The sequence below is a fragment of the Equus przewalskii genome, chromosome 26 (genome assembly GCF_037783145.1).
Source record: "Equus przewalskii isolate Varuska chromosome 26, EquPr2, whole genome shotgun sequence".
Lineage (NCBI taxonomy): Eukaryota > Metazoa > Chordata > Mammalia > Perissodactyla > Equidae > Equus > Equus przewalskii.
This window is the reverse complement of record NC_091856.1, coordinates 11,603,771-11,627,782: the sequence shown is the minus strand read 5'-3', so window position 1 is coordinate 11,627,782 and position 24,012 is coordinate 11,603,771. Positions and strand designations below refer to the sequence as shown.

General features: G+C 38.1%; 1 protein-coding gene across 13 annotated transcripts in view; it reads right to left on the bottom strand.

Moving 5' to 3' along the window:
- FKTN (fukutin) overlaps positions 1–24,012 on the bottom strand; it is a 70,303-nt gene that overhangs the window by 4,607 nt on the left and 41,684 nt on the right. For 7 of the 13 annotated variants that reach the window (XM_070596024.1, XM_070596030.1, XM_070596020.1 and 4 more), the window contains 4 exons: positions 23,314–23,446; positions 16,902–17,031; positions 10,388–10,521; positions 8,760–8,887 (listed from right to left, as the gene is read on the bottom strand). In XM_070596024.1, coding sequence (XP_070452125.1) covers positions 8,760–8,887; positions 10,388–10,521; positions 16,902–17,031; positions 23,314–23,446 — 525 coding nt within the window. The remainder of the gene's footprint in view (positions 1–8,759; positions 8,888–10,387; positions 10,522–16,901; positions 17,032–23,313; positions 23,447–24,012) is intronic. The other 6 variants (XM_070596027.1, XM_070596032.1, XM_070596021.1 and 3 more) reach the window with 2 other exon arrangements.

Below are 24,012 nucleotides of genomic sequence, written 5' to 3'. Positions count from 1 at the left end.
GTGGCAAACAGAGGCAGTGTGGAGAGGGGTTAGGCTTCAGGAGGGGAGTCTGAGTGAAGGCACCCGGCTGCTAGTGCTCTCTTGGCTGAGGGACGGTCCTCTCCCACTACATAGCTTTGGGGATAGATCCAGTGGCCATTTTGTTGTTTTTGATTGCCCAGCATCCCTCTCCTCTTCTGATGTCAACAGAACCCCAATTTCCCTCCCCTACTCCCAGTCTACATGGTTTAGGAGGAGCTGACCCCACCTCTGTGCTCCAGAGAAGGATAAAAAAGACCCAGGACTAACTAGTAAATTATAGCGACTGGGTCAGAGATGGTGATGCACATGAATTGGGCAAATCAAAGTCAGCCTTGGGATTTCTCTTGGAACTACTGGGGAAGAAGTGTTCTTTTGCTGAGGTTTCTAAGCTGGTAGGACGGAAGCTGAGCACTACTGGTGACCATCTTTTTCGTTAGCAGAGAGAGTTGTCTGAGAATGAAGTCAAAGCAAAGAGTTGCCAAAAGATGGAGGAAAATGATAAAGTTTGGAAAACCCTGGGGAAGTGCTTGGATTTGGCTGTGGCCACTCCTTAAACATCTCAAGTGAACCAATAAATACATAAATAATTTTTGACTATATTTCTAATACTTGCAATTCTTAATACGGGGAGGGAGGCACATGCAGCCGTGAGACAGAAAACAAAACCGTCCTAGTCAGCCAGAGAAGCCGAATCAATCCTGGCAATATACGACATTCTCCAACAACAGCATCACAAGAGCTTGTGCCTTTGTGATGGGTCATGTTAATTCCTGTGTCCCTGGTTTCACTGTGGTCAATTAGACAATTGAAGGAGAAACGCCCAGGGTCACTGGGGTATTTCTCAAACTCCTTTCCTAACTTACTGTGGTGAGAATTTCATACCACAATACGTGAGCACGGTAACACCCACTAAGCTGGCTTTTCGAGCAAAGCTTCACACCTCCAGCCCCTCCTCAAATGCAGGAATACACATCTAACGTGTGGATATACTGTACTTCAACACTTCTCTTAAAAGACAGCTAGACAAGCTACCTCTTCCTGCTCTGCCTTCTAGTACTTTACCACCTGCTCTTTCTGATCTCTGTTCTCCGCCCCAAACTTACTTTTTTCTTACTTATTTTTAATAGTTTACACATACTAAATCCCCATCAAACTGGTACTAAAAGAACCTAACTAAAGAACTAAAATAAACAGCACATGTATAAGGTGAATTTTCTTTTCTTTCACAACCTGGACTTTCCAAGGATACAGAGGAAGCACGACTCCAGGATGCAGCCCCAGGCCTCCATCCCTCACATGAACCCACCTGGAGTTTCTGCCTTTCTTTCATGTCAAATGCTAAAGAACATCTCTAAGCCAGGCCAAGGAACGTTAGTTATAATGAATTCATCTATACTAGAACTAATTTGATTAGTAGGTAAGTTACAGAAATTAAACCAAAACATGTTTCTTGAAGGCACTCTGGATCAGCAAATTAAATTCATATATTACAAAGGAAAGCTAAAACTAGCAGGTTTGTTAGCTTTAAGTTTATATTATACCCCTAGATTCTGTGTTGGTGTTTTCTGAGAAATGTTTCTTCTCTTCACAACATGGGAAGAACTTGCAGCAATGAGATCTAAAGTGGCAACAGCAGAGATCACAGAAATTTAAATTATCAGAGGATTAAAGACAAAAGGAACCAGGAAAAGCCAGATGTCAAAGTGTAATCGTATTGTGGAAATGGGATCTAACTGGGATGTTCTCCAAGGAAAGGTGAATTCTCATATATTCTGCTTTTGAATATCATGTTTTACCAGTAGATGATCAGAAAGCCATACAGGAAAATGAGAGGCTGAACCAATTCTAAAGAAAGCAACACATCCTTTCTACCTAAACCAATGGGTCCTGGGAGTTAATGGAGAATCCCAGCTGGCTTCTGTGAAAAGATGGCCATTGAAAATCTCATGGCTGAGGAAGAAATAAGATACAGCCTAGTTCCACCATCTGCTTGTCCCAATTTTACTCTGCACACTAATTTTCATGGAATTGCTTCTTTGGTCATCAGACGTGCCCATCCATCAGCAGCCTGCACCCTCTCCAGCCAGACGCTGGTCAGCAGAATGTCCACCTGTCCCATCCTATCAAGTTGACAAGCTGAAGTTGAAATGACGCAGAAATCATGGTCTATCTAGTAACGTGGGCCAGGAAACTTGTCTCTCTCAAATATTAGCCTCTAGAGTCTCATCAAAGAGGTGAAAGAAAGAAAAATCATAGGTCCAGGATAGACAGGGTGGATGAGAATACTACGAATTTTACAAAAGCAAGGTTTTGAACATTGAAGGGTTTATAAGCAAGACCAAAACATTTTAAACATATAAACAGTGTTAAAATAACTCAAAGACAATTTAATTCAAATGTTAATTTTTGTTCCTAAACAGATACATCCCTAAGCTCTTTGTGGTTTTCTTTTTACCAAGTAACTTCCAATTCATTCAGCAAAAAGAAAATTCCAGCTTCCTAGGAGAAGAAAGATAAACAAACCATAAAATGTGGAAACTGACTGTAAAACGGCATTGTGGAGAGGAAGGGGGGCGAGGTGAGTGACACAGAAGAGCAAATGCCATGTATCTGTCCAGGTTACCAGTAAATAGTGACTAAGACTAAAGTACACCATGGGTCTGCAATGCTCCCTTAGCTCTTAGAGCCAAGAGTTAGTTCAGCCAAGCAGTGTGCACTTTAAAGCTCTGAGAAAGGATCCAAAATGTGAACAGATCCAAATTCAAACATGTGGCAGTCTTAAAAATATAATTTACTTCACATGAATGAAAAGTCTGCTGTTTATTCATCTTGAGGTAATGTTCTCTTAAAAAAACAAACAAAGCTAACTATATAAATAACTACTACTTCTATATTATATAAGTATCCAATTACCATAAATTATGCTTTCAAAGTTCTTCCCTCAATGACTCAGTTTTGTACCTGCTACTCACTAGAGGTTTGGAGGTATAATTAAGGAGGCCTAAGACATAATCTATATGCTGTAAAATATAAAGGCATAAACAGAGTAGGAGATGTGAGATCATTTTTTGAAAAGCCAACATTTTAAATACACTCATTTAAAGAAATTATTCAAATTTGCCTTTTTAGCTTCACAGCTATAAGTACTAAAAAGACAAATGTGTTTTTTGAGAGCCAAAACTATGGAAGCACAGTATCAATCTATGAAGCTGAGAGAACCGATGAGTGGAGATTCAACAGCTAACTCTGATCTGTAACTTCTCGCAAAGCAGAGTGACTGAAAAACTGGCGTGACTTGATTTTATGGCTTTGATTCTCCAAAGATGCTAGGTTGCATCAAGTCACCAATCTAGTGTCACCCTATCATCTTAATAAAACACTACACTGCACTGAAGAAGGCCTGATTTTAGTTTCATGTAGGGCTCGGGTCTCACTCGGCCCAACAGATTTACCAGCCTGATTCTACTTATAACTCACAAAGGACAGACAAATCAGCACAAGTAGACAAATAAAGTACGAGAGAGATAAAGGGGAGACAAATCTATGGAAATTCAGAGGAAGGGGAGATTATTTCCAGGGAGAGGTACTGAGGAGCTACTTCAAAATGGAGGCAACTCAACGCCCTTGAATGGGCAGAATTGGGAAACGTGATGATGTATAACAATCTGGCACTACATGCTTAAATCTTGGACTAAAAGCAAGTTTCAAAATGCTGGGTGTCCAAATGCAATGTGGTATCTTGGGACAGATACCAGAACGGAAAAAGGACGTTAGTGGAAAAACTGGAGAAATCCAGACAACGTCTGGAGTTTAGTTAACTGGAATGCACCAGTGTGGGTTTCTTAGTTTTGACAAATGCACCAGGCTAACAATATGTTAACATGAGGGGAAACTGGGTGACTGGTATACAGGAGCTCTCTGCATTAGCTTCATACTTTTCTGTTCACAAACTTTCAAAAGATTATCACAAAATAAAAAGTTTATTTTAAAAGAATAAGGAAAAATTTAAAAAGCAGGTAGACTAAAGCATGCTGACAAGAAATACTAAGGAAGCCTGCACAGCTGCCAAGAGCCTTAAGGAGTCAAGGAAAAACAAGACATTGAGGGACAACATCTTGTACTTTTACTGGTATTAGAACACTGACCACTTATCCCTGTATTTCTTAATCAGCACAAACAATAATAAGAATTCCCCTTTGCGGAATCTATTCAAGGAAACAATCCCTAATAAAGCTTTTACTTTACATACAAGATGCTCATAGAATTTGTTTAATAATAAAAAAATGAGAACAATCTAAATAGAAAAATAGTTAGGTAAACCTACTATCAGGACTTTCTCCATATTCATACTAAGTCTGCTTAACAAACTTCTCCATTTTTAAGCCACACTTCCTTGCTGTTGATTGCAGATGGAGTTGATTTGGTGTCTCAACCATCCATGACATATTTTAATTACTGTACTGCTGATACAGTACTTTACTATTTGTTTCATGGTCTAGATTAGGAGATCACTGAGAGCCAAAACTCAGCTATCACATCAGAATCCTTAGCACATAGCAATTGGTAAATAAATTTTGCAGAAATGAAATGTGAAATTACATAGAAGTCTAGTGCCATAGAGGACAAATCCAAATTTTCTGAAGATCTATACAATAAGCAGAAACTGCAAATATCAGAAGGTATAAGGAACTCACGACTAGCATGGGGGTAGCAGATTTCCTATTAGAGGACACAGAGGTAGCTGTAATACTCTGACAATGTCAATAAATAGAAGGGCTATTTTCATGGGGGAGTATTAACAATATGATAGAGATCGTGGTGACAGTAACACTGCGATGGATGAGAACATGGGCTCTGAGCTGACATGGCCCTAGGTCTCCGTGTTAGCTCTTCTTACTCTCCTCATCCATAAAATGAAGGCGACTATAATAAAATCTCCCTTATAAACCTGTTGTGAGGGTTAAATGAGACGATGCATATAAAAGCTTAGCATAGTGCCTACCTAGCACATAGATAAATTCAATGAAAGTTAATTTCTATTATTACCATTATTATTATTATCTCTTAAACTTCTGGCCTCTACTTCCATCAGTAGACTCAGATGGGAAGGAAAGAAATAACCCAAAGAAACCCGGGCAGCCTCTGTAGGAACGGTGAAGCTGTGGAATAAAAACTTCACACCCCGGAGGCACAGTGTTGTAGTCATCACTTTTTATTACTAGTGATTGGGACTCTAGAGGAGAAAAATAAATATAAAAAATCCAGACAATCTTTTAGAATGGAATTTAGATTTTAGGTAAAAGAATGGATTTAGATTGAGAACTAAGGATGGAATGAATATAAGAGCTGGGAAAAAACGCTTGTCCAGAGAGTAACTAATCCAATTTACTACTGTGCGGAAGGGGCTACGCTTTGCGCCAGAGCACCACAGTAGCAGCAACAGCAATAGTAGTAACAATGTCGTTACTACTAGTGATAGTTGCAGCAGTAGCTAAAGTGTATACAGTACTCACTATGTGCCACGGACTGTTCTAAATGCATTACATGTGTTAACTCATTTAATCTATGGATTCTTAGAAGAAACCATTTAGGCTTAAGAGTCCAACAGGTCTGGAGTTAAATCTTGGCCCTGCCATTAATAGCCAGGTGACCTTGGGCAAGTGACTTCACTTCTCTGAGCTTTACTTTCTTCATATCTAACCAGGAATGAGAACACCTAACTTACCACAGGGATAAGTGAGGGTTATCTGAGAGCATAAAGAATCTATCACGGTGCCTGAGATCTAGCAGATACCCTGGTAGCTGCATCTTTATTACTGCTGTTTATATTATAATTATACTATCATAATTATTATTGTAACGATTATTAAATCTTGGGACTAAAAACATCACCATGCAGAGTAAAAGTTTGAAAGGGGGAACTTTTTTCTTTCTGCCTGAGTTCCTCTTCTACCTTTTAAAAAATGGTTAGGCATTTTATGATACTGCTAAGCTTTTTTCAGAATAAACTATACATGAATACAAAGTATAATATTATAAAGATAAAAAGACTCTTCAACTAGCTTTAAAGGTTTTTTTTCCCCCCTCTGGAAATAGTAGTGGTGAAAATACTACAGTTCTTAAAGTAAACAGTGCTGAAAAGAATGAAAATGGCATATGGCTGGGGGAATCTTCCAAAGAAACTCCTCTACACAGCCATCCCCTGTTCTTTTCTCTGCCTTTTAAGGTCACGGGAACATGATAGAAAATCTGGGACTCACACCATCTGTCCAGACAGCTCTATCACTGCTCATTTCTCTTGTTAAATAATCAGAACACTTCACACTTCCCAAACATTGCTACTATAAAGAGCAGTTAAAGCAGAACGCAAGGAGCTCTTTCTATCCAGAAATGTAGTGGTTAGAAATGAACAGTTCTTTTGAGGCTTGTGAGTTTCAGACCATCTCAGGGAGAAGAAAGAAATTCAAGCCTTGGAAGGCAATTTAAGACTACTAGGACTATAATAATGACTGTAGAAATTATCTTTCTTAGAAAAAAGGCAACATTCTCATGTGAGTTCTCTAAGAATAGATGTGGCAGTTTGATATTGAGATAATTATACAGATTTCTAATTTGTAAATTTCTCATAAGACTAAGAAGAGGAGTAGTTTTCTTTACTACTGCTGGTAGTATTAATAATAGCAGCTAATAATTACTTGGTACTCAGGACATGCTTAATTCTCTTCATAACCCTTTTTGTGCATTAACTCACTTAATCCTTAAAACCACTCTATGTAGCAATTTCTACGATGATTCTCTTTTTACACTTGAGGAAACTTAAGCACAGAGAGGTTAAATAAGTTGCCCAAGGTAATACAGTTGGTAAAATGTAGAGCTGGAATTCAAAAGCAAGCAGACTGGCTCCATGCCTTTAATTTCTATGCTATACTATATTATAGTTAAAAAAACTCTCTAAATTATACATTACATTTGACAACTTTATCATATTTTTAATAAACAAACTATAGCTGAATGTCAAAAACACTTACCCTGCCCCATTCACCTAGCCACAGTGAGAGTGTCAATTATATACTCATTAACTTATTAATTTCTGTCCTCTAATCAGAGCTTACCCCGCATGAAGGTGTTTGCTGTCATAAAGCAAAATAATTTTTTATAAGAGTTTCAAAAATTGCTCTGGGGTCCATGTTACTTTGGGAATTCTTCATGACGCTGAGCAAAGGTTTTGGATTACTATCAAACCTCCAGGACAAGTTTAACCTTACATGAAGACTCCCTGACTTCAAACAAAGATTCAGTAGGGTGTATCAAAGTATCCAGGAGAAACCAGGCTGAGCTTGGAATTCCTCTTCTGTGTTACAGAACATTCCCCACTGTGGCCAATGGCTCAAATTTATTCAATGATAGAAGCTCCAATCTCGGCTAGTTGGTGAGGTATATTTATGCTACTGGTCATAACTACCATAATAACAACACATTAGTAATCATAATATTAATAATATTGAATAATAACAATGATAACCACCATTCACTGATAACTTAATGAGTGCTAAGCATTATGCTAAGTGCCTCATATATCCGGTATATTAGGGTGGTCATGGCGAATAGGGGTAAAAAGCCTGAACTGTAGAGACAGGCTGCTCTCTGACTCCTTCACTTATTTGCTGTGTGATCTTGAACAAATTACTTAAATTCTCAGTGCCTCACAGAATATCTACCTTCTCTGGTTGTTGTGAGCATCAGATGTGTTAATCCACGTAAAATGTTCAGAATAGTGCCTGACACACACAGTAGACCCAAATTGAATAGATGAGGAGATTAATGTTCAGAAAAGCTAAGACTGCAAATTGGTTAGGGTGTAGCTGAGGTTTCCCAGGTCTGCCTGACTCCAAAGCCCATGCTCTTTGGGTTCTCAGTCCCACTCATTCTCTCACTCTCAGAAATGAGAACAGGCCAACTGCATCATAAAAGAGAGCATAGTTCCTCTAATGTCATTTTTGTCTTTTCTCATCAAAGAATATGACTATGGCAGCATTAAAAAAAAAAAAGAGAGAGAGATGTTAAAAATGCCAATCTAAGATACTGCATTCCATCAGTTCTGAGACATGCCCCCCACCTCAATTTTTCCATCTGTGAATCATGTGTCTTATAATTGGCGGTGTTTTTTCTTTCTTAGTAGCACATAAAATTATGGTGCACCCTACAATTGATATAATCTCACATTTGACAAAATACGGAACTGTTAAGCCCAAGAAGTATCCTCTAAAGATTATATTAAAGGCACATCCCAGTATTCATGGTCTCAGCCCGGTTCAATCCCAGTTTCCTTACTTAAACTTCACTTCATGCGGACTATCTGCTCCTTACCAACCCTTACCCATTACCGTTAAACTATTAAGTTCCTACAGCTCTGATGGTCACCCACTTTTTTAGCTGAGGCTCTGGGCTTGGTCTTTGTGCTCCTTGTTTTGGTTTTCCCTTTATGATGACTCTGTGGCTTCTACTCACAAGGACTCTTTGGGCTGACAAACCCAGGGGCACTTCCTCCTCACAGCTTGTCCTTAGAGGTGCACCTCACTTTGCAAGCGTAAGTGGGCTCTATGGGTAGGCTGAGAAAGTATTAGTTAACAGTGAAGTCTTGCCAGTCTTTTTTTTTTTTTTTTGCAGTTTCTTCCTTATGTCTACTTTCTAAAATTATTTCTATAACCCCCTTTTATAAGTACTTATCTGATTCATACTTAAATTTTTTTCCTGTTTTGGCCTGAGTGCCTCCATTCCACATATGGTCATTCTCTTCATAGAAGAAAAAAATGTCAAGTTTTACATCATCTTTTCCCTGGAAAGATAGTTCCAAGCTGTCTTCTACCTGGGGGGAAGATGAAAACCTTCACAGACTAAAACAAAAGAAATACATTTTTTTAAATTAAAAAAACAAAAAAGATTCCTATGTGTTATACAGAGAGAGCACTGGTTTTCAGATACACGCTTTTTCAAGTTGGAGCACCTCTGAAATCGGGATGCAGCAGTAGCACGCCAGGCTTGATTTCTTTCTTAAATGCATACAAAATAATGATGCTTCTTGCAAGTGATAACAGCTCAGAGTAAATCACTTACAGTAGTTACCACTCGGCAGAACATCTTGTTCCTGAGCCCCTTTCTGTCCAAAGAAGGAAAGGAACCGAAGAAAAATCACTCCCTTTAATAACCAAGTAAAACCATCAAGAAATAAGTCTCTCATCAGAATCAACAATCAATCAATAAGTACTTAAGTAAATGTGGTATTATAGAAACCCATAAACATAGCTTAGATCATTACATTATGCACAGGAAAAAAAGAAGAAATAAAAGTTAAAGGTACAAAGAATTCTGAGAGCATTTCCCTAAAGAAACTTATTCTACAAATAATTATGTTCCCTTTGGATTTGGTGCATCTGTCTGTTAAAGCACTAATCACAGAACAATTAGTTATACATTTTTTCCTCCCAATTAGACAGTGAACCCTCAAGGGTAAGGACTGTAACTTATTCATCTTTGTGTCCCGGGCGCAGAGCACAGTGGCAGGCACTGAGTGAGTGCTGAGTAAATGTTTGCTGAATGACTAGAGTTCTGTTGCTTTGACTTTGACCTCAGGAAAATATTTTATTAATTTTTTTAATAAACTAAAATGATCATGAAGAGGGAAGTAGTTTTTCAGAGACTAAACATACTCCTACTTGCTTCCAGGACAACATCTCCCTGGGAACAAGCAAATTAAGAGTAAGGTGATTGCAAGGGGTCAAGGGATTAGGGCACAGGAGTCAAAGTGTCTGAAAGGAGACTTCACCTAAGCCACGATGACCTACTCCAAGTTGACCTCTGAGAAAATTGCCATGACCTAGGACATGGGAAATAAACAAGAAATTCAAGCACTGTTTGAAATGATTCTGTATTTCTAACCCTTAGCGATCAATGGAATGTTTCATGTTGATCATGATATCCATGCCTAAGCGAACACGAAATTAAATGACTCACGAGAAACAATGTAACTTTGGGTAGGGTAGATGGGATTTTTACTTATCATTTTAATTGTATATTATATGTTATGTTAATTATATTATATTGTTGTCTGATACAATGGCAATAAATTCATCTGCCAGAGTCCAAGATCCTTCTCTCTTCCTCATTGTCAACAGAAAGCCAGATTTTTTTTTTCCCTTAAATAGTGCAGAAGTCACAAGCGGTAACAAGCTTCTGCTGAACTCATCCTGGCTAATATTGAGTGATAAAATGATGTAGGTAACGTTCTTAAGCATCTCTGAGTTGCTTAATATAAACTTTACTTTTGAGACATGTTACTTATGAAGTAAAGCAGATTTTTATTACTGACCTTCCCAAATTTGTGTTTGAGTGGAAGTCCTGCATCATGAAATGCTGAAATAATATCAGATTTGTAATCCTGTATAAAAATTCCTAGGTCAACATCTTTACTATAAGGAATAATGTTGCATTGCCGATACCATCCTAAAAAAAAAAAAATTTTTTTAAGGTTACGTTTGGAAAAAATAGTCATTATTATAATGGATGATCTTGGTAACAGAGGATTTTTTTCACAGGATAAGACTTAGGGTGCTTTACCAAAATTTCTTTTTAAAAAATTAAATCGCAAACTAAAATCCATGGTTACAGAAGCCACCTATTGAAGAACCTTCTTTCTTTCCTTCCTTCCTTTTTTCACCCATTTTTACTGGCCTGAGCACTCAGCAACCTCAAAAACTTTCATAATGTATTGTAATTTCTGAATAAACGATTAGCTTTAGTAATGTTAACTGGACCATCTATTTAAAAAATTAAGTTACTTTTGAGAATTTTAATCATAAACATCTAATGATGAAGGCTGCCTTTAAGATATGCTAAAATATAATTTAATTCTTTTGCTTAACCAACATTCCTTTCCTGAATGCTAATTTGTAGAACTTAACAGCTCTGAATAGCTCATGTCTGATGGGTCATATTGAAAAAAAAGGAAAGAAGAGCAGGAGTGACATCAGCATCATGGCAGAGTGAACTTGCCTGGGACTCTCTCCCCTCCAACATACAACAAAAAGGGGCATCCATACTACAACAGAAAATATTCTAACAACACAAAAACCTCAGAGAGAGACACAGCCACACAACGGAGGGCGGAGAGGCTGCAGCCCACCTCAGAGGAGCTGGAACAGTGTAAGAGAGAACTTTGCTCCCTCCCCTAAAGACTGCAGTCGCTGCCGCGGGAGGATCTGTGAGGGAAAGAGTGGGGGAGCAGTCACTCGTTCGTGAGTTCACCAAGGAGTGCCTAGGGCCCTTGCAGCCTAGAGGGAAGCCCTGTAAGGGGGGAGGTGGGGCAAAAGCTTCCACAGGGGTTGACCTCATCAAGCCAAGACCCCAGGAGACCAGATAACAAGAGCTGATTGAGAAATCCCGGAGTGCACGCAGGAGAAAGCACCTCTCCTTTCACCTGTCCTGCACCCAGCTGCTCCACTGCCTGGGATAGTGGCTGAAGGTGGAGGGCTCAGAATACGTGGCTCTCAATTCCCACCCAGAGGCAACAGGCTGTAACTGCAACCAAATAATGTCAGAATGAGAAAGACTCGACCTTCCAACATCAGACACGACATCAAACCTCCAGACCAGAGAGAAAATGACAAGTACCCAGAACCAAGTCCTGATGACACAGAAATATGTAAGTTACATGACAATGAGTTCAAAATAGCTATCACCAAAAAACTCAACAAGGTAAAAGAGAATGTAGAGAAACAATTCAATGAGTTCAGGTGCTACTTCACGAAAGAGATTGAAACTATAAAGAAGAATCAATCAGAAATGTTAGAGATGAAAGACACTATGGAAGAGATAAAGCAAAATACACATTCCCTGAATGCGCGAGTGGACATCATAGAGGTGTGTATCAGCATAATCAAAGATAGACATGTTGAAATGTTCCAGACAGAGGAGGAGAGAGAACTAAGACTAAAGAGAAATGAAGAAAGTCTTCGAGAAATACCTGACTCAATGAGGAAATGCAACATAAGAATTATAACAAGCATCTTTTCCGATCATAATGCTATAAAGCCAGAAATTAATAACAAGAAAAAAGCTGAGACAAGGACAAAGATGTGGTGACTAAACAACATGCTACTGAACAACCAATGGATCACTGAAGAAATTAAAGGAGAAATAAAAAAATATCTGGAGACAAATGAAAATGACAACATACCATACCAACTCATATGGGATGCAGCAAAAGCTGTATTAAGAGGGAAATTCATTGCAATACAGGCACATTTTAACAAACAAGAAGTCTCAAATAAGCAAACTCAAATTATACCTACCTGAATTAGAAAAAGAAGAACAAACAAAGCCCAAAGTCAGCAGAAGGAGAGAAATAATAAAAGTCTGAGCAGAAATAACTGTTATTGAAACAAAAAAGGCAGTAGAAAGGATTAATGGAACAAAGAGCTGGTTCTTTGAGAAGATAAAATCAAGAAACCCCTAGCCAGACTTACAAAGAAAAAAAGAGGGAAAGCTCAGATAAACAAAATCAGAAATGAAAAAGGAGAAATAACAACAGACTCCATAGAAATACAACGGATTATAGGAGAATACTATGAAAAACCATATGCCAACAAAATGGATAACCTAGAGGAAATGGATAAATTCTTAGACTCTTAGAGCCTCCCAAAGCTGAAATAAGAAGAAACAGACAATCTGAATAGACCAATCACAAGGAAAGAGATTGAAACAGTAATCAAAAGCATCCCAAATAATAAAACCCCAGGACTAGATGGCTTTTGTGGGAATTTTACCAAACTTTCAGAGAGGATTTAACATCTGTGCTTCTCAAGCGATTCCAAAATTTAGGAAGATGGAACACTTCCTAACACATTCTACGAGGCCAATATCACTCTGATACCAAAGCCTGACAAGGACCGCTCAAAAAGGGAAAACTACAGGCCAATATCACTGATGAACAGAGATGCAAAAATCCTCAACAAAATGTTGGTAACCCAAATTCAGCAATACATCAAAAGGATCATACATCATGATGAAGTGAGATTCATACCAGGGACACAGGGATGGTTCAACATCCAAAAATCCATCAACGTGATACATCACATCTACAAATTGAGGAATAAAAACCACATGATCATCTCAATAGATGCAGAGAAGGCATTTGACAAGATCCAACAGCCATTTATGATAAAAAATCTTGGCAAAATTGGGATAGAAGGAAGTTATCTCAACATAATAAAGGCCATATATGACAAACTCACAGCCAACATACTCAATGGGCAAAAACTGAATGCCATACCGCTGAGAACAGGAACAAGACAGGGATGCCCACTATTACCACTCTTATTCAACATAGTACTGGAAGTTTTAGCCAGAGCAATTAGGCAAGAAAAAGGAATAAAAGGAATCCAAACAGGGAGTGAAGAAGTGAAACTCTTGCTGTTTGCAGGTGACGTGATCTTATATATAGAAAACACCCCAAAATCTATCCAAAAACTTAATTAACACCTACAGTAAAGTTGCAGGGTACAGAATCAACTTACAAAAATTGGTTGCTTTTCTATACTCCAATAATGAGCCTACAGAAAGAGAACTCAAGAATACAATTCCATTTGCGATCACAACTAAAAGAACAAAGTACCTAGGAATAAATTTAACCAAGGAGGTGAAGGACTTATACAATGAAAACTATAAGACATTACTGAAAGAAATTGATAACGACATAAAGAGATGGAAAAATATTCCTTGCTCATGGTTTGGAAGAATAAACATAGTTAAAACGTCCATACTATGCAAAGTAATCTACAGATTCAATCCAATCCTAATCAGAATCCCAATGATATTCTTCACAGAAATAGAGCAAAGAATCCTAAAATTCATATGGGGCAACCAAAGAACCCAAATTGCTAAGGCAATCCTGAGAAAAAAGAACAAAGCTGGAAGTATCACAATCCCTGACTTCAAAATGTACTACAAAGCCATCGTGATCAAAACAGCATGGTACTGGTACAAAAACAGGCACACAAATCAATGGAACAGAACTGAAAGCCAAGAAATAAAACCATACCTTTACGGACAGCTAATCTTCAACAAAAGTGCCAAGAACATACAATGGAGAAAAGAGTCTCTTCAATAAATGGTGTTGGGAAAACTGGACAGCCATATGCAAAAGAATGAAGGTAGACCACTATCTCACGCCATACACAAAAATAAACTCAAAATGGATCAAAGACTTGAAGATACATCCTGAAACTATAAAACTCATGGAAGATAATATTGATAGTACACTTTTTGACATCAAACTAAAAAGAATCTTTTCAAATACCATGTCTTCTCAGACAAGGGAAACAAAAGAAAAAATAAACAAGTGGGAGTTCATCAGACTAAAGAGCTTCTGCAAGGCAAAAGAAACTAGAATCGGAACAAAGAGACAACCCACCAATTGGGAGAAAATATTTACAAATTATATATCTGACAAGGTGTTAATCTCCATAATATACAAGGACCTCACACAACTGAACAATAAAAAAACAAACAACCTGATCAAAAAATGGGCAGAGGATATGAACAGACATTTTTCCAAAGATATACAGATGGCTAATAAACACATGAAAAGATGTTCAACATCACTAATCATCGGGGAAATGCAAATCAAAACTATACTAAGATACCACCTTACGCCTGTTAAAATGGCTATAATCACTAAGACTAAAAATAACAAATGTTGGAGAGGGTGTGGAGAGAAGGGAACCCTCATACACTGCTGGCGGGAATGCAAACTGGTGCAGCCACTATGGAAAACAGTATGGAGATTCCTCAAAAAACTAAAAATAGAAATATCATACAACCCAGCTATCCCACTACTGGGTATCAACCCAAACAATTTAAAATCAACAATCCAAAGTAGCATATGGACCCCTATGTTCATTGCAGCACTATTCACAATAGCCAATATATGGAAGCAACCCAAGTGTCCATCGACTGATGATTGGATAAAGAAGATATGGTATATATACACAATGGACTACTACCCAGCCATAAAAAAAGACAAATTCATCCCATTTGCAACAACATGGAAGGACCTGGAGGGAATTATGCTAAGAGAAATAAGCCAGTCTGAGAAAGACAAACACCAAATGATTTCACTCATATGTGGAATATAAACAAATACATGGACAAAGAAAACAGTTCAGTGGTTACCAGGGGAAGGGGGTGGGGGGTGGGCACAGGGGGTGAAGGGGAGCACTAATGTGGTGACAGACAAGAAATAATGTACAACTGAAATCTCACATTGATGTAAACTATTAGGAACTCAATAAAGAACAAAACAAAAGAAAAAGAAAGAAAACAAAAGAGCAGTATCAGCCTCAATTTTCAGCACGCTCTCAAAATATATTTCTAGGTATTTACTATGTATCTACTTCTCAATTAGGTGCTATAGTATTTTCTAAAAAAGAAAATTTATACTTTAATATTACTAAGGGCTCCTGGGTCTCCCCTATTATCCTTCTAATCCTTCCATTCAGATTATTCAAAAAGTAAATAAAAATCTACGATTATCTTTATAGGCATTGCTATTGGGCATACTGCTTGGAATTCTAAACTTTAATTCCATTTTAACATAGATCTTTAGAAGCCTAGGATGAGGTCTCACCTTTAGTTTGAGAAAAATCTGTAATTCACATCTAACAAAAAATAATAAACTATTAAAAAAGGAAGGCTCCTTAAATATCATCTAGTCTTTACTCCCTCATTTTATAAATGCCCTTAAAACAAGACAACCCATGGGGCTAAAAACTCAAAACAAACCATGACTATTAAGAAGCATTCCAGATGATAGTCTATAAAACAATCTTGCTTCAAAAAGTTAACCCTTAAAGTATATATCACATAAATGTGTAAGACGTACTCTTTTTTTGGCTTATTCTAGCTGTAAGCTCCTAGACAGGAAGAACCATATGAATTTTCCACAAAGCCTCATAGGTAGGATAACCACATATCCCAGTTTATGCCTGTTGTACCAACATAATTATTAATGGCACTCCCTTTCACACTCAAAAATCCCTTGAATTGGACAATAAATTATATGGTAACTCTATAAAAGCAGGAGCAGAATTAATTTTTGTACAAATACAGTTATAATCAAGAAAGAACAATTACAGTTACAACCAAGTACAGTTATAAACAAGAAGGAATAAAAACAACAAAACTTAAGATTCTAAATAATTCTAAAATCCAAAGAAGTTTGATCTAATGTATAGTGAAAAGAGATCCAGAAATCTTTCACAGAGTCTAATAGCAACCTGTCTCTGGGCTCTGGAAAGTCCACGCTTCCCCACCTCAGAATGAACAGAATGTGGGAAGGCAGTGACGCCTCAGCAGTGACACGATCAATGACCCGGAAAAGGCTGACGGAAGACCTTACCACACCCCCTTCCACCTTCCTCTCAGCAGAAACTTCTGGTGCAATGCAAGTTGTGTGTGTGGTGTGTAAGTAAAGAAACAGAATAGAAGTTCTGTTTTGAAGGCAATAACAATCTTTGGAGAGAAATAATAAAATGCTAATGTTAAGATTACCTGAGAATCAAATATAGTCTACATGTTCTGATATAAGTTTTATATACACAAATTATAATTTTTGGTAAACACAAACATGGCCTTCCGACCTTTGTGTTTCTGGAATTAATTTCTTTAAAGAAATCAATAAATCCTTGCTCCATGCACTGTGTTTATTCTGTCTATAAATATGACACTTCGAGTATCACCGATATTTTGTCATCTCAAGCAGTCATCCCTAAAGCCAAAGAGCATGAAATGACAAAAGAACAAATGAAAAGCACCAAGAGTTTTACCTAGACAAGTTCCACTGCTCAGCCAGAACCGCACTCCCAATTTCTTCAATGTTCTGGCTGCTAGTTGCAACAATTCCTTTGCACTCTTCCGAAAGGCCACAGCTTCCACAGTGTTATCATCAAGGTACTGCTGCAGATATAATAAGCAGTCAGCTATTATAGCCATTTCTAAACTGCTAGAAATATCTAAATTAAATCTGAAAATTAACCCCATATTAAATATTTTTCTATCATAAAAATCAAGTTTCAGAGTTCCTTGTTAGTCACATATTTATTTTCTAAAATAAGACTATAAGAGTAGATTCTAGGAGAGACAAGTTAAAGGAGAAGGAATATAACCAGCATTCCCAAAGAACGAGACTTACGCCTTTATCAACTCCCTCCCGCCACCACAGTTTAGCAGATTGGGCAGTTAGGGGAAAAGAGGCCCAACTATGAGAGCTACAAGCATATCTGAAGCAAAATGCATTCAACGACATTTTCATCACTCGCTGACACAATTGGTCTTTAAAGACTGTATATTATAGTAGAAAGGGCCCGGGGTTTTGAATCAGATTATCCATGTTCGTATCTAGCCGCACTTCTTTCTAGCTGTGCCGCTGGGCCTTTCACCTCAGAAGAATATAAGCTCCATGAGGATTTTTGTTGATCACTGTACCTCCAGTGCCTAGAGCAGTGCCTGGAGATCTGCTGAATGAATGAGAGAATGAAAGAACAAACTTCTCTGAGACATAATTTCCTCATCAGTAATTAAAGGATAATAACATGCTTGCTGTAAAGATTTAATGAAATAATGGATGACAGAAAAATGTCTCACAAATTGTGAAGTTCTATACAAATAACAGTCATTTACGTAGTCTTCCTGCTTTGTGCTTTTCTTCATTTGTAGGGTGTTCTGGAACTGAGGAAAGCACTATAAACTCTTCAGTGATGCTTCACTACCCATGGGACAAAATCCAAACTTCCTGGCATGGCAGACAAGGACAGTTGCGTTCTGCTCCCTGACTACCGGTCCAGCCTCATCCCCACGCTCTTCATACTTCATATTACAGCAATAACTTGTAACTCCCCAAATACACCATGACTTTTCAAACCTCTGTGCCATTTTATACATGCTGTTTCCTTTGTCTGAAATGTCCTTGACTAACAAAATCTTTCAAGTCTCAGTTCCACCTTCTGAGAAACATTCTCGGATTTTCCCAGGAAGACATATGCCATTTATTCTCCCAGTGCTCCTCTTCAGTTCAACATTTAGAGGGTATAGAATTATGTTAGGTACTAGATATAGACAAAGACAAATTAAATAATCTGTTCAATGAGCTTATAATAGTTACCACTTGGATACACTTTTACAGTAATTCTTATCACGTTTAATTTTAATTGTTGATTTTATTTAGATTTCCCCCACTAGACTGTAAAGATGGTTCCTTGAAGGCAGGTACTGAATCTCTCCGTCACTCTATGTATAAATATTGAATGGTGCCTGGCACACAGTCTGTGAGCAACACATATTGATAAATGAAAAAATGAATAAATGATTGACTAAGCCCCTCCTGTGCCTACAATATCCTAAGATATCCTGTCATTTTCTTTACAATACAGCAGGAAGAAATACAGTTCCTAGAAGGACTATGGGATCTTAAGCAAAAGGTCCCATGAAGATGAAGAAAGTGGGGTTACTGAAGATAAACAGCCTTCTCCAGAATATAGAAATTATATGGGATCCCTTCAAAATGAAAACATCCTCAGAACGAGAACTGCTCTTCGAACACAGGACTGGAAGGAGAGATGCATGTTCGTATCCTTGTTGTAGTGGGAAAAGCCTGGAGCTAGCTGACCCAGGATTCAGTCCACACTCAGACAATTACGACAGTGTAACTAACACCATGAAACCTCAGTTTTCTTATCAGTTAAAAGCAAATACTTGCCTTATTTCACAGATTGACTGAAAAGATCAAATTTAATAACAGATACAAAAACTCTGTGCTCTACAAAAACATCACTCTGATAGTTACATCCTACTGAGGCTGCATGCTGCATGGACATACTCCCACCTTTGACACACCTTTCCTAACATGACACTCCCAGAAATTCCACTTCTTAGAACTGACCCTCATATGTATTAAAGCAGATATATGTGTAAACCTGTATACCTTATATATCTGTTATGGACTTTAAAAATCACAGTATATATACTTTTTTTTTTCATTTAAAAATGTCTTATATAAATCTTGGGATTACCATGCCTCTAGAAAAAGACAAAATCCTAATTTAAATATCCATTTGATCTTTCCTTTTCAGGCAACCTTTCCCCAAACCTTTCTCCAAAACATAGATTAAAGATAATAAGGTGACCGGGGCCAGCCCGGTGGTGTACAGTTAAGTTCACATGTTCCACTCCGGTGGCCTGGGATTCACAGGTTAGGATCCCAGGCGCAGACATGCACACTGCTTAACAAGCCATGCTGTGGCAGGTGTCCCACGTATAAAAGGGAGGAAGATGGGCACAGATGTTAGCTCAGGGCCAATCTTCCTCAGCAAAAAGAGGAGGATTGGCGATGGATGTTAGCTCAGGGCTGATCTTCCTCAATAAATAAATAAATAAATAAGGTGACACAAAGTACCCACTCATCTTATAGATAAGGAAACTTAAGGCTCAGAAATTTGCCCAAAGTCTCAGAGCAAATTGGTAGAAGAAGGAGAATAAGAATATAGCATTCTAGATATTCCTAGGTCAGGTGTCCAGATATTTCCAGATTCCCCCCTGGGTTTTCACCAGAATTCGACAGACTAAAGCTCATTAATTATTTTTTGATGGTTACTGCTAAGACAAAATCAGGTTCAGGAAAATGTATATTATCCTAGTTTTAAACTTCTTAGTAAATTGAGAAAATAATTAAAAGTAAATAAAGTCAGACAGCACTTCCTCTTCTCTTCCCCCTCCCTTCCTGAAATATTCCAAACTAGACCCATTAGGTAAGGCAGAGCAAGCACAGCAGCGGCCTGGGATGGGTATCAGAGCCCGAGCAAGGGATGAGGGCATCCCCACGGAGGGGGTGTCCAGTGTGGGGAGTCAGGCCCTGAGGAGGGTGAGAAGTGTATCTATATATGAGGACAGCCCAGTGGGGGAGAGCAATACCCAAGTAGGGTGAGGACAGCATCCACATGGGAGAGGGGGCAGCAGAAATGATGGAATATTGAACAAATAAAACATTAAGGATAATAGGAGTCAGGTTTCTCACTGTTTGAGAAGGGAATTATAAATATGGAAATGAACCCTATCCTGTTTAATTGAAACATAAATTAATTAGACTAGAGATAGTAACATGAATTTATGGATCTTTATAGATATAAAAATAAATACACACACGTACACACTCTACTCCTGTCAGTGAGAGGGCCTGTGTTCAGCAAAACCCAAATGGCAATGAGCACATCTGGCATCTAGATCGTGGCTTCTAAAAGGAACCAGAACTCAGAGAAATGGCTGGTTCAAGGGTTGTGGCAGGGAAATTACAAGATGAACCCAGAACATCATGTGCCAAAAGCAAGACAGTGCTCAAAGAATGATGGAGACGTCAAAAAGACGCAGACGCTGTCGTAAAGGGGTTCTCACTGGCCAAATATGGAACAATCTGAGGATCAAAATAAATAATGAAAATAATGGACTATAACCCATTCAATAAAACAGGAAACCATGAGTGCATACTGATATAAATAAATAAATGGAAAGTTCGATGAGAATACTGACAATATATGTATAGTTTTAAAGTATCATCATGCCAAATATCTACTAATTACACAGGGAAAAAATAGAAACTTCACCAGGGTGAAGCTGGTAGACAGCATTTTAATCAAGTGATGACTGTGAATGTCAGCAGTAATGGGACAAATCAAAACCACGAAGCACCTGACAGGACGTAATGAGAAGAGCACAGCATCACGTCTGTGTTATTCCTACTAAAAGTGTATAAACGAACTGAGATGAGGAAAAACCCGAGAAACCCCAAATGAGGGGCAACTTATAAAAACTGTGGCCTGTGATCTTCAAAAGTATCAGTCATGAAAGTCAAAAAAGGACTGTGAAACTGTTCCAGACTGAAGGAGACTAAAGGGACAGGAAAATTAAAACATTAAATACAGCATGTGATTCTGAAGTGCATCCTTTTATTATAAAGGTCATTATGGGGGCATTTAGCAAAGCCTGAATGGGCATTAAGTGGTAATAATCCATGTGTTAATTTCCTGATTTTCATAGTAAGACATGAAGGAGAATATTCTTGTTTTTAGGAAATCCTAATTATTTGAGGTCGTGGGGCACATGGTCGACAACTTCCAAATGGTTCAGGAAAAAAAATTATTTGTATTGTATTTGTAGCTTTTTTGAAAGTTTGAGAATGTTTCCAAAAAAAAAATTAGTATTAAAAGAGGAAAGTTCAAGAGGCTGCTTTAATGAGATCTATTAGATTAGTTCCTACTTGTTTTACACCAGGCGTTGTATTTAAGACAGTTTGGCGCCATCAAGTGGTCAAAGTTGTGTATGTTCATCCTAATTTGAAAACTGACCCCCCTGGTAATTTTAATCATGGTTCTAACCTAAGAAATGACGAAGAAGGAAACATGTAAGAGGATAAGGATAACAAAAGGTTATCAATCCCATCTGAAACTCTCTATCAGTAACACCAATACATTAGCAGAAGAGAAAAAACAAATTAGGGATCACAAGTGCATCTTGCTGCAAGTGAAGGGCACATTTAAATAACATGATGGCGAATGAATACAGGTTCCACCTGCTCCTGTTATGAATATAAACCTCCAGATAGCATTACAGTCTTGCCACGTGAGGGTACTCTAAACACCAAAACTATGAGGTCATGGAAAGCTGATAGGCCCTCTGAGCATCTATCACCCATATTCCTGACTCAACGGCTGATTGAGTGCTGGCCCTTAAAATTTCAAAAGCAAGAATGAAATATGGAACTAAAAAATACGGCACTACCCTGATTATTTCTCAATTTTCTCAAACATTTTACGTCTTACACTGCCTTCCCGCAAAGATCATCAAAATGGGTCTGGGCAAAGGCTTGCTAGGTAATGGAGTAGCTCTAGTAAGTGTCCTAAAAAAGTCATTTGACTCAGATGAGCACCTTATTCTCCATGAATTTTTCCATAATTATAGGATCTTTTCTTTGTGCTAGATATCGGGGCTACAGTGGTGAATAAAATCCAGTGCCTACCATCAAGAAGTTCACATAATCCACTAGGGGGACAAGGCAGACATTCACAACTCATTGTGATAACCGCTATGCCAGAGGCGGCAGCCAGGACAAACTCCCTTAAGGCAGGAAGAGGGAGCGGTCAGGTTCAAGCAACAGCGCGCACCTCTTCTGCTTCCTGTTACTCTATGGTGGGGATATGATGGGCAGCACCTGCCCACTAGGGCAGGCCCGTCCACACTTGTGGTTGTCCGGCTCACATCCACGAAGCTGACTGAGTATGTTTCACAGCTCCACAATTACACGTTTAAGGGAATAGGGCTAGGAAGGCCCACTTGGGTTGTCAGGCCTAGGTCCTGGGTGCCAGCACAGCCTACCAGAAAAACCTTGCATTTGCTCTTGGCCAGTGATGGTAGAGCTGGTCCTTCATTTTCCCATTCCGCTCCTGTCCTTGTATACACAGCTTTCTTGGAAGGGAACCCCAGAAAATAAAGGGCAAGTGGAAGGATTAGGGTACCCAAACCCCACTGTAAATTTGACTGCTTTCACTGTATCTCTGTGTCATGTCATCTCTTAGAGCTGAACTTTCATGCCCTTCAAACCACCCTTATATCCCCAGGGTCAGCAGAGTTCCTGGGAAACAAGCTTTCAATAAATGTTTATTGAATTGAAAGCTAGAGCAGCAGAATAAAGTAAAGTTCAAAAGTACCTGGTCTTTGTATAGCATTTACCTTCAAAAACCTTCATAAACACACAAAAAATTCACATTCAGTGCCAATCCTCTGAGAAAAACTCTATTTTCCATGAAATCTTTTCTAAATGCAGACAGTCCATCTTCTACAGCGGCTTCATCCTGCTTGGATTGCTTCGAGAACAGAATACACCATCTTCTATAAAGTTTATGGGCTCTCTTAACTGAAAGCAGAGGCAAGTGCTAAAGCTATCAGAGTCTATCCAAATAAAACAAGGTCTCCAGAAATACCAAACCATTCAACTAGGCAAGAAATAGTCTCTTAAGGTTAATATTTAACCTACTTTTTAAAAATTAAAACAAAACAAGCTAGAAGAAAATAGATGAATCGAAACAGATATTTTCTTACCTATTTTTCATAAGTTCCTGCATTTCTCCCCCAGAAATATTAAAAATAAACACATTTCCTTTAATTTACAAAGCACAATATGTGGTTATCTCTAACCTGAAAGAATGCTCGAGCTTCTTTATACCTGCACTCAATAAACCTAGAGTGTGGTACTTCTTCGAGAAAGTGCACTGGATCTTTTGGAATGAGAAGGACTAGTCCATCAACAGTAACCTGTTGTAGCTCTGGCCTGAAAACAAAAGTTAAGATTTATTACAAGGACTTAACCCAGAATACTGGCAGCCTCTTTAAAATATACAACATAAGCAAAACAGCTAAACGTCAAGCATATTTTCTTCAATTACCTCAGATGTTTATTAGCTTAGGTCTCTAATTAACCTAGGTCTTCAATAAGACCTGAAAATTTGACATCAAACAGCTATTGAGTTTAAGTATTTTGGTTAATGTATTTTAGAACATTTTTGCACTTACTTGTATATACCTTGGCATTTAAAGCAAGGAAAGTTGTGACAGAACTTTAAACTACCAATATACTTTCAGAAGAATAAATGTTCTTAACACTTAAGACATGAGTAAATTACAACAGCCTGAGAGAACGTCTCATTAGTAAGCAAAATGCAAATCTGGGAATTAGTCTTATTCATCTGGGATCCCATACGCTACAAATATTCTTTGAGTGTTTCCTATTCCTCTTTATATAAAATTATGTAACGTAGAAACGGATTTTTTATCTAGGAACTGGAACACATATATTTAATAAGCATTTATTGACTGACCAATTTGAACTTTATTGAA